The following is an 18,938-nucleotide window of genomic DNA, read 5'->3' as shown; positions in this document are numbered from 1 at the left end:
CCGTCTGGGGCACGACTGCGTGGCTTCCGCGCCACACGAGCCCCGAGATGCCGGGGGGAGGCAGATAGTCCGCAAACTACAAGGGCTGTGCCTCGAGAGTGGATGCTGGATAGCACAAAGTACGGAATTGTGCTGTGCAGTGGATGGTTCAACTGGAACGTGGGAGGACACAACCCACTCGAGCGCATTGCTTAGCGCGCAGGAATCCATATGAGCACCCGCAATAAAAACCAGAACCAGTAGTAACACGCAGACAACACAGCGAAATAGAGCAACAGAATTGCTATGCCGCGGACGGAGCGGTGTGGGACACTTGCCTTGGATTACAAGATGACTGGGAGAGTGATCAAAGGCAAGAGCAAGCAACCTACGATGGAGGCGTTTGCCAAGACACAGCAGTCTCCAGCTGCGCCGACGCTGGCGGGTGCAAGTGGGTCCACGGGAAGCTCCTCTGGGACTGAAAACCACCAGATATTGGCAGCCATAATGGAACTAAGATTCTTGGGGGATAGCAATGGCGGACTTAAGGACTTCCTTGGAGGCTAAGATCGACGCGGTGGGGATAGATGTCAACTTGCTGCGACAAGATGTCAGGGCGCTGGCAGACAGAACGAGCAGCTTGGAAAGTGCGGTCAAACGAACACGACCACCAGCACCGACAATGCAAAGGAAGTCCACATACTGAAACAGCAAGTGGTTAACCTGGAGAACCGTGCGGAAGAGGCAGAAGGGAGAGCGAGAAGGAACAACATTCGAGTGGTTGGTCTGCCGGAAGGAGATGATAGCCAGGATCCTACAGACTATGTGGAGAATATGATCCTGCAGGAAATAGGAGCTGACAAACTCTCACAAGGATTCAGAGTGGAGCAAGCACATCGAGCCCTCACGAGGAAACCGAAGCCCGGAGCTCCTCCCCGCGCAATAATTGCCAAGATTTTGAATTATAAAGATCGTGAGAAGATTTTGGAGTATTTCAGGAAAGGGGGAACGATAGATAGAGCCTCGGCTACCATCACAGCTTATCCTGATTATACAATGCTGGTCCAGAGGCAGAGGTATAGCTATGTAGCGGTGAAGAGAAGGCTGCGCACAGCTGGCATCAAATATATGCTTCTGTACCCTGCAAGATTGAAAGTGTTACACAAGAGTCGAATGTTCTTCTTTGATACCCCAGAGGAGGCTGCTGCTTGGCTGGACCTACAGGGCTGCCCGGAACAAGATGCTGAACGGGCCCAAGGAGATCAAGATAAGTGACAAAGACAATTCATGCATACCGGTATATCGTACTGTGAGGTATCCTATAGAGACTTGATAAAAACATTAATTGATGAGCAGGGATGGGTGGTGCAGAAGCCAGGTTAGGATATCCTTGATTTCATTGAGGTACATTGGACTGCAATATAGAGCTTTGATTACATAAGTAAATTGGATACTAGTATGTGGCTGAATTGTGGCAAATGGGAGCGGCAGAACACAGGCACCTTACCCCCAAGTAGTAGTAGAAGTAGCAGGATAGCCACTAGGGCTACCTCACCCTGCTGAGCTTCAAGTACAGACTATTGTCAGAAACTGCTAGACGCGGGGGTGCCTGAGATCCAGGGATGGAGCTTGGCAACTGTTGGGGGGAGGGGAGGGGCGGTTGGGGGTCAAGTTGGGGAAGGGAAGAGTGGCGGGAGGGAGAGGGGGAGGGGTGTTTGGGGTGTTTGTAGTTAAGGGAAGTTTGAACTGGGGAACAAGCCTATATAGATTGAAATGGGGATGGAAACTGGACTGCACCGATGGGGGGAGAGTGGCTTGGGGGGTGGGGAATGGGGACTCTAAGCCATGGGGGACCTTAAAATAATTACATGGAATGTCAGGGGGCTCAATAGTTATCTAAAGAGGAACAAGGTTATGTTGTACCTGCGCAGACAAAAGATAGATATTGCACTGCTGCAGGAGACTCACCTGACACAGGAAAAGTTAGGAACGGTTGTGAAAAAATGGAAAGGGATTTTGGCGGGCTCGACATACTCTGCCTATGCCAGAGGAGTGCTCATCTGGGTGGCGCTGCATGTCCCATTTCACTTGTTGCAGGAAACTGCGAAAGCAGATGGGAGGTTGGTCATATTGAGGGGACTGGTGGAGAATAGGGAGATGAGTATTGTAAACACATACGCCCCCAATCAGAATACGGCAGCATATTTCAGAACCCTGACTACTAATCTTAGCATGTGTATGGGGAGTGCGGTTATCTGGGGTGGGGATTTTAACTGTGTACTAAACCCTAGGGTGGACAGATTGGATCAGAAGATTGATAGACCCACCCCAGCGGCTAAAACGCTGCAGACACTGCTGGACAATTTTGGTCTGGCGGATGTGTGGAGAATGAGACACCCCCAAGAAAGGCAGTACTCGCACTACTCCGCCCCGCAGCAGTTGCATACGAGGCGGGACTATGTCTTTGCCACGTAAGAAATAATGATGGGGACGATGCAGGCAGAATATAAGGCGAGGGTCCTTTCAGACCACTCGCCCCTGGTTATTGGCTGGCAATATTGCCCCCCGAGAGCAAGGACTCCGACATGGTGCCTCCGGACGGGGGCGCTTAAAGATCCCTTTTTTAGGGAAGACATAAGAGAGGAGATTATAAACTACTTTGAGGTGAATACGGGTAGTGTGGACTCGGCGAGCACGCTATGGGAAGCTTTCAAGGTGGTGATGCGGGGCGTAGCCATAGCAAAATCTAAAGGCCTGCAAGGCGTAATTCTAGCCGATCTACATGAAACAGAAAGGGAATTGGAAAAGGCACTGAGGGGGAGAGATGACACAAGAGACATGGAGCTGATACTTAAACTGCAGCAGACATGTGCGGAGCATTGGGACAGACTGTGTAACCTTAACTATAAAAAATATATATAGAGAGACCGCATGCGGGAGGAGATAAAACTGGAAGGCTTTTGGCATGGTTATACAAGTGTGAGATCCCCAGATCCACCATTAGGACAATAACGAGAGAAGATGGCAGTATAGCTGACACCCAGGAGGGAGTTAATCAGGAGTTTGCAGAATACTACAGAGAACTATACGGGGATGAGGAGGGAAGTAGTTATGAAGAAATAAAAGAAACACTAGAAGATATAGGTCTGCCTACAATAAGTGCTGAAGAAAGAGATGAACTGGATGCACCGATTACTTTAGAGGAGTTAGAAGAAGTGGTGAGGCAGCTACCTACTAGTAAGACCCCTGGGGCAGACGGGTTTCCAAGTGAATTTTATAAAGTGTACAAAGCAGAAGTGCTCCCCCCATTGTTGGATATGTTAAATGAAGCGTTTGAGATGGGACGGCTTCCAGAGTCACTCAGAGAAGCAATCATAATACCGCTTCCCAAACATAACAAGCCTGGGCATAGCTGTGGCTCCTATAGACCATTGTCAATGCTGAACCAGGACAGCAAGATATTGACGGCTGTCTTGGCAAGCAGATTGCAGAGAATCATTGGCAAACTAATACACCCGGACCAGATGGGCTATGTCCCGAATAGGAACATCACTTGTAATCATAGACGACTCCATCGGGTTGTTGAATGGGGGAGCAGGGATGAGAGCGAAATGGCAATTGTGTCCTTGACGCTGTGAAGGCCTTTGATTCTGTCAAGTGGCCATGGCTGCTGGCAGCCTTGGCGGGCTATGGTATGGGGCCTGGATACATGAGATGGGCAAAGATGCTATATAGTGAACCGTTGGCCAGAGTCAAGACAGGATCAGTGATATCCGAAAGGTGGCAACTAGGCAGAGGCACCAGACGGGGGTGCCTATGGTCCCCTATGCTGTACATATTAGCTTTAGAGCCTTTGGCGATATACCTCAGACAACAGTATTATAATATAGGCATCGAGGTGGGAGAGGAGCGACACCTGATCTCCTTGTATGCGGATGATTTGCTGTTGTACCTGAGGCACCCGGAGGAGAACCTCCAGTACATCCTGGAGGTCATGGAAAGATATGAGGGGCTGTCTGGCATAGCGGTGAATCCTCAGAAATCTAGTATTTTCCCGCTAGGTAGTTCTAAGGGAATCCCTGTTAAATGGTTGCCGGTGCTGCAAACTGCTTGGGCTGTTAGTACTTTTCAGTACCTTGGGATAGATGTGTACCACATGGTGGAAGAAGAACACAGGTGCAATACCGAGGTAGCCATAGAGAAAATTGAGAAGTGTATGAAATTCTGGGTGAAGTTGCCTCTAGCGATGATGGGACAAGGGGCAAAGCTCAAGATGGTGGTCTTACCCAGGCTCCTGCATTATTTTGGGAACATACCGTACCTGATACCTATGAAGTTTTTCACTAAACTGCGCGGCTTGTGCAGGGATTTCCTGTGGCATGGCACCAGGAATAGGGTGGCACTATGGAAGCTACAGAACTTTTATGAAAAGGGGGGGAATAAAACTGCCTAATTATGAGGTCTATTACGTAGCGAGCCAACTGCAGTATATCGCTAAGTGGCTCTCAGATGAAGCGACCCCTGAGTTCAGGTTGTTTAGACAAGATTGTGCCCCATTCTGTTTAAAAGAGATGATCTGGCTGCCCAAGACAGAAATGAAAGGGCGACCTAAGATGATGATGCTTCGGTGGAAGATGTGGAGTCGGGCATGCCAGAGGTTGGAAAACCCAGTTCCATGCTCCCCGCAGATACCGTTGGTGGCATTGGCAGGGGGAGATGTGCAGCTACGGATGACAATCTGGAACCACTGGGAATCGGTGGGGTTGGTAACGATGGGAGATGTCTGGCGGGAGGGGACTATTATACATTTTAAAGAGCTGGGAGAGGAGATGGGGTTACACGTGGGCCAGTATAACACATATCATAGAATGGGGCAGATAATTAAGAAAACATGGCCTGAAACAGTACTAGAAGAAGAACCAGACGCTATCATAGATACTGTCATGATACCTACCCCCAGGCATCCGGACCAAGCCCATCAGCCCCGGGAGCAGGCATATAGACATTTAGTAAAACCTCAGCAGCCTGGTTACCTCAGGCAGACCATGCTGCAAATGACTCCAATCCAACATGAAGCCTGAAAGGGACTATTTTTTACTTGGGTGTGGTTCTAGGGACTTCTTACCTTGGACTACTTTTGAGGCTATTTAAACCACGCCCGACCAGCAACACAAGCTTTGCGTTATTCTGCATCCAGCAGCGTAACGCTCACCGTGCCTGCAGCCTGCATCCAGTCTTCTGCCATGCTCGCCTCGAATCCAGAGCTCCTAAAACAAAGAGGAAAGAAAGGGACAAGGTTAGAAAACAAACTTTTATTTCTATTCCACACCTGATTCCGGATCCATCTCGTCTCCGGACCTGTAAAGAACATCATTTCTGCACGCGCCGCACCTCCAGCTGCAGCGCCGCGCCATACTCACCAGTTTTCACAGCATCCTTCGGGTTGGCGCTGCCTGCATCATTTCTCCGCCGAACTTCGGCACCTAGGAGACAAAAGAAAACCACAAGGTGAGCCGAGGGAACCAACAAATATAATTTTTAACACCATAGACTTACCTGATTTACCACCGGAGGCATCCTTTTGTGACTCTCCATATTTTCACGTGCCGCATCTGTAAAGTAAGACAAAACAACACGTTTTCCACATGCAACATTTACCGGACAGCGCCGGGTAATACAGACTCTTACCTGAGCGCCACCAGCTGCCACAAGAGCATCTTTTCACGAGCCAGCTGCAAGACAAGAAAGGAAGGGGGGGGGGACAAGAGTGAACATCGGACATATTGAACTCTATGAACTTAATACTTACTGCTCCTCACCAGGAACCTCAGAGTCAATACTCTCTGGAACTCTCCCGAGCCTTCAAACCAGTGAAGTAACTGGAATCGATGCGCCCCTGCAAATCCACGCAAGATGGATATCTAATTTTACAAGAATATAAGGAGAATATTTCTACGAGTTAAGCAGACAAGATTAGGAGGGCAGATCCAGTCAGTCATCGCTGCACTACGCATCACGTGGGTGGAGACCGCAGCTGTCCGGGTCCGACCGACGCCCCTGTGGGAGCCAGGTGAGCGTAACAGATACGATATATGATATAACGGAGGGAGGGCATGAGATCTCTAGATTGTACGAGATTATGATGTCTAAAGTCGGGAAAGAATTAACACAATTGAGACTAGACTGTGAAGTGGAAGTGGGAGCCCCGATAGAAGGTGGGATGTGGGAACGTGCCCTGGGGTACCATAAGAAGATGTCAAGGAACGCAAGACTAAAACAGATGCAACTATATATTACGCACAGGGCATACATGACACCTCTGAGGATATCGAGGTTTGAAAATGCCGGACGACAAACATGTCCCAAATGCGACAAACAGGCTGACATGGTACACATGTTCTGGTCATGCCCGGTGATTGAGCGCTTTTGGAGTGAAGTGGCGTGGAAACTAGCGGAGAGAGGGGTCACGTTCATTATAGATTCAGCCTGGGCCTGCTTGCTGGGAGGGTTCCCCAGATCACAGAAGTTTAAGCATGTCAATAAATTGAAAGATCTAGCATATATGCTCGCAAAAAGGATTGCCATGGGATGGAAGACATGTCATAGACCACGGGTGGAGGTGTGGTGGAAAGAGTTGCAGAAGTGGGCGAAGGCGGAGACTATGGTAGGGCAAGAGGCAAGTAACATAGGGGGAGAGGAAGAGGCAGGAACCCTGATGGCATGGAAATCATTGATAGCTGAATTGTTTGGAACGATACAAGATCTGACAGAATCCACGGAAAATGAGACCCCACCACACATGGCAGATACAGATTGCGTGGAACAAATAGGCTCGCAAGGGGGGGTGGGATAAGGGGAGCAGTGACCGGAATTATGCAATGAACAATGTGAACAATTGTACTGCTGATAACTGCACTGCGTGTTTGGTTTGTATTGGTTTTGTTTGTTGAATATGTAATAAAAAAAATTGTTTAAAAAAAAAATGTATATCCAGAGCATGCCCATAAAAATGAGAAATCTGCAGGAGCTAGGCAGAGCCCGCAGTGGCAAGGTAACCACAGGGGTAGACGGTCCTGGGGTAAGATCTTGGGCCAGTCCCATTTTAGACCTACTGACTATGATTTTAGAAACGGGAAACGCATGAAAAGTCCCCAGAAGTACGGCATTGATGAGAGCCCATCTCCTTCCCAAGAGGCACGAACACCAGACCGTTCTAAGGCTGAGGGGAAGGAAGTGAAAGTTGAGAAAAAACACACGGCAGCACTACAAGTTTCACAGAATGCAGTGTCCACGCACTCATCGCATCGTCCCCAAAACTAAGCCCAGTTTTAAAACCTGATGGTACCTACCGTTTTATTGTAGATATTAGAATTTTGAATGCATATTGTAAGACGGAGGCCGTCCAGAACCAACATAGTTCTGGATTGCTAGCCAACTTGCACAGATGCAAATATAAAACAAACCTTGATCTAGGCAATGGGTATTTCACACAACCTTTAAGTTTAGAAAGCCAGAAATACACTGCATTCACGTTTAAGGGAACTCATTTCCAGTTCACTAGAATAATGCAGGGGTATAAAAATTCACCTAGCACATTCTCAAGCAGAATACAGAGCTTACTTGCAGACATTCCTAATTGTTGGCAGTATGTAGATGATATTTACATCACCCATGAGAATCTCGGTGAACACTTGCAAGAGACAGAATCATTAACGCGCTGGCTGCAAAAGGATACCCGATTAATTTTAAAAAAATCAAGAATAGCTCATCGTGAGTTTACCTTTCTGGGATTCACTCTTTTGGATGAGGGCAGAGGGTTCTCTGCAGATTTTCTTGAAGTGTGCCAATATAAGACCACCCACTACGCTTACGCAGTTACAGGCCATTCTAGGGCTGTTGAATTTTGGCAGATCGTATGTTTCTAATTTTGCTGAGCTAGTGAAACCATTGTATGCTTTGATAAAACCAGATTTCAAGGCAGCTCACTGGCTGCCAGAACACACTCGTATTCTGCACCAGATATATTCATTAATGACTCACAATGGTCCTTTGCAGGACAGGAATACAGATAAATACTTGGAGATAAACCTTGTGCTGGGAGACAATGCTTTGACATACACATTGTGCAATCTAGGGGAGACTAAACTAATTGCATATAAGTCACATGTATATTCCACAACTGAGTTAAAATTTACACCTGAGGAGAAAATTCTGGTTTCATTTCAGATGATTATTCAGAAAGAGAGACCTCTGGTAGCAATAGAACCATACACATAAACGCACCTTTAGCTCAACTAGAAGCTGCCACAAAAGCTAGCGTCCCAAATGCAAAAGTATTACACACTAGATGGATTCAATGGTCAGCATCTCAACATGCTCCAGATGTAAAGTACCATTATAAGGCAGAACTGCAAAGACCGAGTGGATTGTTGGACAATGGACACAGAGCCAGACATCTCACGGCCTGACATACCATTGTTTGATTTTTTTTCTCCAGGTGATTTACTCAGATGGGTCAGCTATCCCAGCAGTGGGGACAAGGTCTAAGTACGCTGCCGCTTGCGCAGCGGTCATAGGATACTTCACACATGAAGAAGAGTTTATACATACTGATATTGCAACCAAGCACCTTAGAGCTTCCCAGACTGCTGAATTGCATGGGTTACTACTTGCATTGCGCCAAGCAGATTCAGGGAAGCCCTCTCTAGTAGTCTCAGATTCAGATTACATTGTCAGGGCTTATAACACTGACTTACATTGGTGGATGCAAAATGACTTCAAAAACATATGGCATAAAACTATTGCTTCCAGGCCGCTCTGGAAGCAGGTTTGGGATCTTAAACAGACTTGCCCTTTACTATGGGTAATGCACACAAGAGCACATACCAAAGAGCACATTCATAGCACTGGGAATGCATTGGCAGATATGCCAAAGAGCACACAGTGAGAAAAACAATAGCAGCCATAACTCGCTCAGCAACTGCATTGGATGAGGACATAAGAGGCTTGTTTAGGTATTGTACCTAGGCCAAAAGGTTTCCCCAGTAATTATATGTATGACATTGAAGATAATGGAGCAATAGTCACAATCCCTATGAAAAAAGGGGATCCTATTCAAAGATTAATACCAAATGGAGCAGACATGGAAAAGCTGATTGCAGCCACACACGCTGGACTTGCATTTACCCATTTCGGGTGAGTGCAACTGCACAGCTACGCCTTGATCGCTTCTGGTGGCCAGGGCTTCGACAGCGGGTGAAAATATATATTGCAAACTGTGGCACATGTTTACAGACCACTGTGGACCACAGCAAAAAACCTAAGGAGGTTCCTTTGAGAAAGGCAGCCTCGCCCTTTGAGATCCAATGTATGGATCATATAGGCCCACTGCCAGCAGTAAACAAATACAAGTACATTCTAGCAATAGTAGAATCTTGCACTAGGTTTACCTGGATGATTCCTCAAAAGTAACCAGACTGCAAATCAGTCATACAGGCACTTAGGACTGTAGTAGCCATGACAGCAACGCAAACGTTCCATGCTGACAGTGGTCCTGCTTTTTTCGGGGCGGGCCATGAAAAAGGCATTAGAGGCATGGGGAACAGAGATGCATTTCTCGCACCCTTTCTCGCTGAAATCGAACGGAATTGTGGAGAGGGCAAACCAGCCTGTAAAAATGGCCTTCACTAAAAGCATTCTGTCATTGGGGGGGCAGGAGGGGACTGGCTAGACCACGGTAAGACCCCATTTGAACTCTTGTTTGGGAGAAAGATGTATATGCCTGACCTGCATGCTCTTCCCAGCCCCATACCCAGGAGTGAGCAACTGCTGGCGACAATGCTGCTGAGGGAATCCCTCCAGATGAAAGCTGCTGAGGCCAGTCCTGAGAACACACTCAAAGCAGGAGATTGGGTCCTGGAAAATATCCATGACAAGACTCCATTTGGCCCGTCTTACAGACCAGCAGTGCAAGTAATCCGAGTGAAAGTTTCCAGAACTGCCATCCTACCCGCAATGCCACCTAAGAGAGGTACTAGCCAAGTTTCTGTGGACCACCTAAAACCTGTGCCAGATGGTTTCTGCGATGTTTCCACAGAACCTCCCTCTTCCAAGTGAGGAGCCCATGGAAGAGAAAGAAATGGAGATCCGGCAAATGATGATGTGGAAGAATATGCCAATCTTGATTACACGTCCACAATTCAGGAAAGTACTGCAAGTCTGCCAATTTGGAAACAGAAAACCTTCCAAGTTGCTAAACTGATCAAAGAATTCTTTTGGACAGACTTCCTAAAACGGTGTTATAAATTGATGGCAGTGTATTTCTTCCTACTGTGGTTCAGCCTCATTTTATTCTTCATCTCACTGATTTATGGGCATTTTCTGAGCAAGGTTTCCACTCCACCTGTAAGCAAAGAAGTTGTTCTAAAGCCTTTAAGTTCTTCACACATGTTGGAGAAAAGAGAGCTCCCAGAGCCAGGAACTCCCATCTCAATACAGATGTTTCCTCTAACTATGGGTCACTTGTGGATGCCATCATACAAAACATATAATGGCCCAGAACCACAGCTACAAGTCCACACCTTTTCTGTGATTGCGGAATCCAGACTGTTTGCACCCAGTAATCTAGTGTCTAGAACATACAGAGAACTGTTAAGAACTAGGCTACAGACATTTGCACAAAATGCATTATTTGATGTGTTTGATGATGTGGAGGACCTCCATGAAATGGGGCCCCATGTGTGTTATGTGCAATATTACAATGCCTTTTTACTTGTCAAACGTGAGCCATTTCTGTGGCCTAAATACACATTCTGGGAACACGATGCAATGTCTTTCCAAACTGATAGTCCTGAATTCAAAGCACAGTTCCCATATATTTCACCGAGACCATATCAAGCAGGGGATTACATATTTGCAAATCGGTACAAATTCCCTCCTGAGCCACATGATGCACAAAATATGTATGTTGCAGATTCAGTCATCTTTGACCGATAATACTTTGCAAACATGACTGAACAAACATGGCAGGGTACTGTCCCACTATGATCTACTTGGGGTCAACAGATATGGCAAATTAAAGGGATTCACACGTTAGATATGGCTTGTAGGTTCCCACATTTAATGTATTTCTTAAATCATACGCAGTTCCAGACCACTTGCAGCAATAGGGACCTGAGTTTCTACCCTGAATGGGAGAAACAGAAGGTGAGTTCTGGAGTGCGTCCTATAGAGAAGCAAAAGAATGCGATGGCACCAAGCATATTACTTATGCATCAGGGGGACCCGTGTTATGGGCCGTTCAAGCAAATTAATGCAATTAAAGAAAAGCAGGACTCAGTGTGGGCCCATATAGGGCTTGGAACTCCCATAAGACCTCCCTGTCACAAGCTATATCAATGGGTAAGCTGTGCCAAGGAATGCTTTCACAATATCACCTGAGTGAGGTGATATAATCTTTAGATAACCTCATAAAAGAAGAGAATTGGACAGCTATCATGCAGTCAGCTGCTAGTCTGAGGTGCACCCAAAGTAGGCGTGTCGGGAGAGCAGCTACCTCCACCACCTCAGACCCTGGTGTACCTTGTGAGGTGGGACAAGCATCCATAACAGGAAAAACGTACACTTGGTCACAAGCAATAAAGCGAATCCTGCAAACTGAAAGTGAGGCAGTACAGCGAGGATTTCATGTTTCAGATGCTAATGATCAAGCGCTAAAACAAGGCGTCTATGCGCTAAGAGATGCCATAATAGAAGTTGTGGGTTTGATTCAAAATGACTTATCTATCATTAGAAAAGACCAAGAGGCCTCGGTGAGTATTTCTGTAGTAACTGATTGTCTGGACACTCTCAGCAGAGGAGTCCCAGATTGGAATGTGATTTCATGGCCTGAACAAATACTGGCACTTAACTTGTCCAAAGTGGCAACACGCCAGGCAATGTCCAGCTCCACTTTCTTATTGCTTAGTGTGTTAGCAAAGAGTGTAGCGGCAGCATCTGCTTGGACGTCAGGCTCCACAAATTGGATAGTGCACAGGGTACTAGACATTCCCATTCAAACGGCACCCTCTATCATATGTCAAGAATTGCACTCTTGGGGTAATGTACATTGGGTGAATGATACGTGGATCATAGAAGATTATGTGGTACCATATTCACATGCATGTCTCATCAGCTATGCCTGACCTGACACTGTACTCATTACGTGATTGCAAAGGTTCTACTAGAATAATGTGTGAACATGCTGAGCGAGTGAATTCCTGTGACAGTAACTCGAAATCCACACTGCATATTGCACTAATTGTCTCATTCTACTGTAAAGCACATAGATTGAAAAATGGTTCATATTTGGTGCATTTCAACCAATCTTGCTGTCATGTCCCAATAGGAATACCAACTCTGAACACCGTAGGCACACAAGTGAAATGCTGTGAGTTCATTTTGGATCCACCTAGCAATCACTAATGTAGCTTTGAGTCTCCTACATAAAGGGCTTATTGCTTTGGACAAAGTCATTAGAACATTGACTTCGTTGAGTGCTTGGTACAGTTGGCTGGTGATAATACCTGGACCCTTTTCTCATATTTTGCTGTAGACACTGAAAATTATGACAAGCCACAGAATTACTGTCCTGGAAACAACCCGTCGCCGCTACAGAACAGAGCTCTGCAGACGTATGGGATATGAGCAGTGTTCACTGTTTCAAAAGCATTTTATTTTGTCATTAACCAGGAGGAAAGCTACTATATCAGCCAGTGATAAGTGCCGAGTCTGTCACCAAGAATCATTGCTTTTAAAGAACGTGGGAGTTGCAGCATCGCCTTCTAGACTGCCACTGTGGCGCAATAGAATCTCCAGGACATTGGCTGTGCATAGACATTTGTGGGATTCAGAGGTACTTCCCACAAGTATTCTATTGTGTGTTTATTGAGAGTCCCTCTGACACTGCGCCTGATAATGGGGTCATGCCAGAGCAAGAGAAATTGTGCAGAGGACGAAAGCGATTATTGCCCAATGCATCCAGCACTCCCAACGGCATTACCAAGGAAGCACCTGGTCCCTCTGCATCACAGCCGGACCCAAGTAAGCCACAGAATGATCGATGCATGCTCTCAAACCCAGACCACAAGGCAGCTGGGGAAGCAAGCGATGCAAATGACGGATTCCTCTGGTTCCAAGAATACATGTCAGAAGGGATAAATGCTTAAAACAGTGCAGAGCGATGACGTGAGCATTCTGTTCTCTTCTCTGCAATGCTTCTTAACCTACCTCAGAAAGAGACTGGCTTTTAATTCAGTGTTCAGAACCCGACATTCTACTCAGGTCATGTAAGCAATTTGCTCAGTCAGACAGCACTGAACTGAAGAATTATCACATTCTACCTCAAGATGCAAGTATGAATGCAAAGCAAACATATGAACTGGATGACCGCCACGTGCTGATCGCTGTGAGTGACAGACACTCACACATTTATTTCCAAGGACACTGATTAAGACTAACTGGTTATGCATGTGAAAATGTGCTCAAGATCACAAGCTTGACGGCACATTGGATCAAAAAACCAGGACGCAAGCTCTGTTGGGTGCTAATTACTAATGGATTCTCAAAAGATACTGTAGCGTATTTTGAAGCCATCGCCTGTAATGATTTTGCAATCAACCTAAATACCTCCTTGTGACTACATGCATGATTAGCTAGATCCAGTAACAATATAAAGTACTCCTGCTGAATACCTCAATGTTGGATATATGTATTCATTCATGCTAATCTTAGCAAGTAGTGCTAACCCTTTCTAGATTTGATGCAGCTGTTGATGTTTTATTTTCGTGTATAGCACACATTACAGGCTCATGGGCGCTCTGCAAATATATCAAGCGGCTTAGTTTACTTCTTGCATGCAACAGCGTTGTGCTGAAATATGGTGTATACATGATGTTTCCTTGTGCCACTAATATAGGCAATCTCTATGTAATTATACCTCCCAGTAAGCGTATTCATGACTTCAGAGCTACAGTACTTTGATCTATGTCAAACTGCCTTGAGGGGGGTATGTCATGATTTACAAATGTTAAGAACGAGCTAAGACAGCTATGCCACAGAATATAAAGTACACGATTTCACAAGGGCTAGTGTGAGAAGACAAAGTTAGACATTTACTGTAGACAATATATTGTCATTGATGAACAACGCTTGCGGGTTCAGCAAAAAGCAAGCGCATAGCTTGTTCCATGGCTTTAGCAAAAGCGATTAACAAGACATGATAGATTCCTCTTCCTAACCACAGAATAGCAGCCTCTTGTCTTCAACGGTTTAATGCCTTGAAAATACACATGGTGCTGACACCGTCATAGTAATAAGCTATGGATGTCCGTTGGCAAATAGCATGCATTCACATACAATGCGAGCTTGGCTTCCAAAGAACAAAAGCAGACACTAACTGTAGACTCAAACACGTGCCGTTAGGGTCAGCTAAAGGTGAACATTTTCCCCTGTTCCAACAGAAAAAAGCCAACCACAAGTAACAGCTTCCTGTTGTAGATGAGCTCGTAGCAGAGCAAAGAGATGCTTCTGCACTGATAAGCACCTTTGAACAGGAAGCATGATATGCGGTTAAAGTCTCAAAAGCAATTGCAGTGCCTAAACCCCATCAGAAAATACATCCCTTATAATGGCATTAGAAATGGGCCAGAAAAGAACGCGCCTTGCATGGTCGTCAAGCGGAAGCCCATGCATTCTAATAGAAATGATCAAGAAGCAAAGACAGTGCCCGCCACTTGAGTTTTCACATAGGTAAATCATGTGTGCAATGCAAAGCTAAGCTCAAGAGCAGGGCCAGACTGTAGACGTTCTGTCCAGGCCAAGGAAATGACGCACATAGTACATGTAAACGAAGTCACTGTGTTAATATAAAAGGCACAACCGACTAAGGCTAAAGAAGAAGAATTCTGCAGTAGGCAGCCGCAAGCAGACCACGTGATCGCGGGGGGCTGGGAAGAGCATTCGATGGCAGGTCAGAGCAGCAGGCCCCCGTAGTCACTTTGCATGCAGAACAGCAAGGCCTGAAAATCGTGAATTTTAAGTGTGTTGGTTGAACTTTTTTGCATATGTTGGACTGAAGGCGTGCTTTATTATGTAACTTCACTCCTGATCATACCATAGCATAGCTCAGACAACATAACATGAACCCCATGATTAAAACTGATGAATTGTACTTAATCTTTGTTTGACGCCAATTATGTTTTAGCTTATGCAATAACGCTTTCCATGTATATGATAGAATGCTATGTTATTATTGCTATCATTATAGCAGGCATAATGATGATCACAGCTGGTAGAGAACAGAAGTGATAGTAAATATATTGACTTGCTACCTTCAAGTGTCAGCTTCATATTTTTGGAGTAATGCTTCATAATAAGGTCTCTTTGAGTCGCAACAAACTTCACAATATTTTCTGGCTGTATTTTTGTTAAGTATGACGAGGGTTGCAGAACTCGGGGAACTGTCAAAAGCAATAGGCCAAACCCTGAGGGCGCCTCTCATCATAACTCAAGACTTGCGATTCTGTGCCCACCCCACACAGCCCTACCTAGGGGACGAGGGGGGCGGGTAGGGAAACATGCCCTAAGGGGCAATCAGGTCAACACTCCTGGTCTACCTTTAGTTTTGACTATTAGATGTTGCTTTGGTGCCACCTATAACGCCAAACTATTGACATGGCAGTGCCTGTATGAGGGAAATTGGATGTGAGAATGCGGGTGTGGCTTGGCTTTTGAACCACCCATTGACCTACCATGCACATGGAAATCCCCATGTTCATTTCCTCCCACTAACTGCCTAAAACACCACCTCCTGTGATCTGTGAGCTAGCTCTATCACACAATAACATGAAGCTATGTGCTTTATGGAGCTGCCATTGTTTCAAAATAATCTTCTGAATGGTAATGGCTTAATGACAGCTGAAAATTAGCTCCTACTGTAATAAAAAGTCTTACTCGTGCATTCCTCCAGCCACTTGATTTTTTTCAAGCAATATGTGCGTCCTTGAATCTGTTATTTGCACTGAAGGCAAGTTTAAAACGATCACTGGCTCTTTTTAAAGGTGTTAACTAACCACTGCCAACATACCCAGATAGTATAATTTAGTTGACTTGGCAAATGCTATCCCTTTTGTTTGCCAATGCTTGTTTAAGCGTAGTAATGCACGTTGAATTTTGCCTTCATGCGGTAAGTCTAGTGTCTTCAGAAGCCAAAGAAAGCCTTGTGCTTTTCAAGTCTTTAGATTATTTTTGTAGATTGTCTTGCATGTAGGGCTAAGGAATTATAATATGGACTCTCACAAAGGCTTTATATGAGAGCATGTGCATTGGTGTAATACAATTCTTCAGCGCAGCATTGGGACTCAAACGCTCAGATCACATCTCACAGGCTAGACGTGATGCTCGCATCAAAGTGCACATCGACTTCAAAATCCCTTCTTATCACGCACTGATGCATTTATAACACTGCACCTACCTACCTACCTTAACCACCGTATTTCCAAAAAGATAGCCTCTCAAGTCTCGACCATTATGCTCCTCAGCTGACCTTGATCTCCTCATGCCCAGATAAAAAAAATTAGCAAGCTGCCGGTTCTAGCTTCGCTGTCACTGCACCTCCTTATTGAACTCATTCCCCATCACCATCAAAAACGAACCTTCCTACCGGTTGCTTTAAATTAAATATGAGTGTTCCTTCTGATCGCTGACTTTATGGCAATTCTTTTCATTTTCTGTCTCACCAACTTGGTACAAGCGTTGTGATACCCTTGGGTTTGGGCACTACACCAATGCAACAAATAAATAAACCTGTCCGCAGAATTCAAAAGCCTGCATTGTTCACCATTTGTCCTTTATAGATTTGTATATCTGATCGTTCCGACTTTGTTTTTGCAATACATTTTATTATTGCAGAGTTTTCTTAAGGTACTCCATGTTCACTAAACTTAAGAACTATTTAGCTTTATCTTAATGTAGCACGGCAACATTTTATTGAAAGAAAACCAGTAAATATTTGTGGTTACATTGCTAAGTACGTTTTTCTATGTTTATTTTCAACTCTGCAGAAAGCGATAGACCTTGCTAACAAGGCAGCACAAGAAGATAAGGCAAAAAACTATGAAGAAGCCCTTCGACTGTACCAACATGCTGTGCAGTATTTTCTACATGTGGTCAAATGTAAGCAATATTGCCGCCATCCTAGTAGCTTTTTTGTTGTACCTATCTTGGTCTTGCATCCAACTGTTTTCTGAATATACTAGCAACCTCTTAATTTTTATTGAACAGTTCTTTAGAGAGCTGGACAAACATATCGTGCCTCAAACTCCTTCTTATGTCTTTTTTATATCGGTGTCCTGCAAGATTTGTGTTGGTGTGCTGTAAAAGCTCCACTTGCTGCAGTGTTTGTCCAAATGCTAGAGGTGCACTGACCAATGATGTCCTCCTTATTGGAAAACCTGCAAAACTTCTGGTTCTGCCCATTAACAGAAGGGCATACGTTCTTTTGAGTGATGGCCCCTTTCATGCTTTCCCCAAACCCACCACAAGTATTGTCAAACTGTTCTGGTAAAGGGGTTATTTTTCAAGGAACTGTTTTAAATATTTAAAGGGGAGGTTTGTATTGTCAGTTTTCATTTTGTCACTTGTTACATTTGCATTTTAAATTCAAGTAAGGAAAACCAAGATAAACTGCTTTTAGAAAGTGCCCCCTATTTATAACCTTGACATCATGAACAGTCCACAGACTGCATATACCTATTGTATTGTTGTTAATGTCATTCGAGGGCCCGCCCAATGTTTTTGTTAGGAGCGACAAGAAGGCTGAGCGAGCTGGAGAGCGCAGTTACTCAATTGAAGAATTGAGTAGAAGGGGTATTAATTCGAGAATGACACAGCCTGTATAGAGCTGCTGCTCAAAGTGGATAAAGGAGACCTTGAAGCCAGAGGCCTTTCAGATGTATTCATAGTTGAGTGAAGAAATGGTGGTGCCATATATAAGAACTCAGTTTGTGGTCTCTCCCAGCAACCAAGCTCCTGAAGGATGCCGTTCTGCGAGTCGCAGGGATTAATGGCCCCTTGCAGTATGTCAGCACAGATATTTTATATATATTTGACTATTTTCCATACTATACATAGATGGTGCAGGGGTACTTTAATGTCCTCAGCGGATGGTTTAGGGGAATAACAATTAGTTTATCATTGTTGCTCTGAGTCAAGTTCAGAACTAGTGATAATGGCAAGACTTTTTCTTTAGTAAACCGCAGCAGCACTTAAGAGGTCTCTGGTGACTCAATCCTGAGCAAAACACGATCTGTGATCCCCCACTCCGAGCGAGATGACTAATAAAGGGACGCAGTTGGATTTGAAGAAATGCTGGAGGAAAGGGGTTGCAGACGCGAAGAATTGGTGGTTTTGGCCCGTATAAATTCTATTTCTCCTAAATTACCAAAAAAGGAAGTAAAATACTCCCAGGTAAAATTCTTATGCAGATCTCTGGCCACAGCTGCTCGGACTCGGAAGCAATCAAGCAGTGATCTCCCTAGATCTCCCATTGTAAGATACCTTTTGAAGAAGATACAAGATACAAGAATTTATTTATATAAAGAAATTAAAGGTGAAATCAAAGCAAAGGTGGTCTTCAGCTTTATGCAGGGCAAGTCACCCCAATGCTACAACGATTGACAGCTGGTCTGCAAAAAACGAAAATGACCTGTTTGTATGAATCCCACTATTTCCCTCGCGCGCGCGCACACACACACAGGCATCCATTCCCATGATTAATTCTATATTCATCTTCTAAATAACACTGGCCATTTATTATATTTCCAACGCCTTGTCCTTCAGTATCTCAAAATCCTTGGCTTCATTAAAACCGATCCAAATTACATATACAAAATCACATTTACAAGTTAATCGAGGACAATTTC

The 18,938-nt window shown here is 45.0% G+C and overlaps 1 protein-coding gene across 1 annotated transcript in view; it reads left to right on the top strand.

Annotated features, from left to right (window-relative positions):
• VPS4B (vacuolar protein sorting 4 homolog B) overlaps positions 1 to 18,938 on the top strand; it is a 582,532-nt gene that overhangs the window by 65,503 nt on the left and 498,091 nt on the right. The window contains exon 2 of the mRNA XM_069613692.1: positions 17,079 to 17,190. Coding sequence (XP_069469793.1) covers positions 17,079 to 17,190 — 112 coding nt within the window. The remainder of the gene's footprint in view (positions 1 to 17,078; positions 17,191 to 18,938) is intronic.

This window comes from Ambystoma mexicanum, chromosome 5p (genome assembly GCF_040938575.1).
Source record: "Ambystoma mexicanum isolate Mex_15411 chromosome 5p, UKY_AmexF1_1, whole genome shotgun sequence".
Taxonomy (NCBI): Eukaryota; Metazoa; Chordata; class Amphibia; order Caudata; family Ambystomatidae; genus Ambystoma; species Ambystoma mexicanum.
The sequence above is the reverse complement of the archived record's forward strand: the minus strand, read 5'-3'. Positions and strand labels throughout refer to the sequence as shown.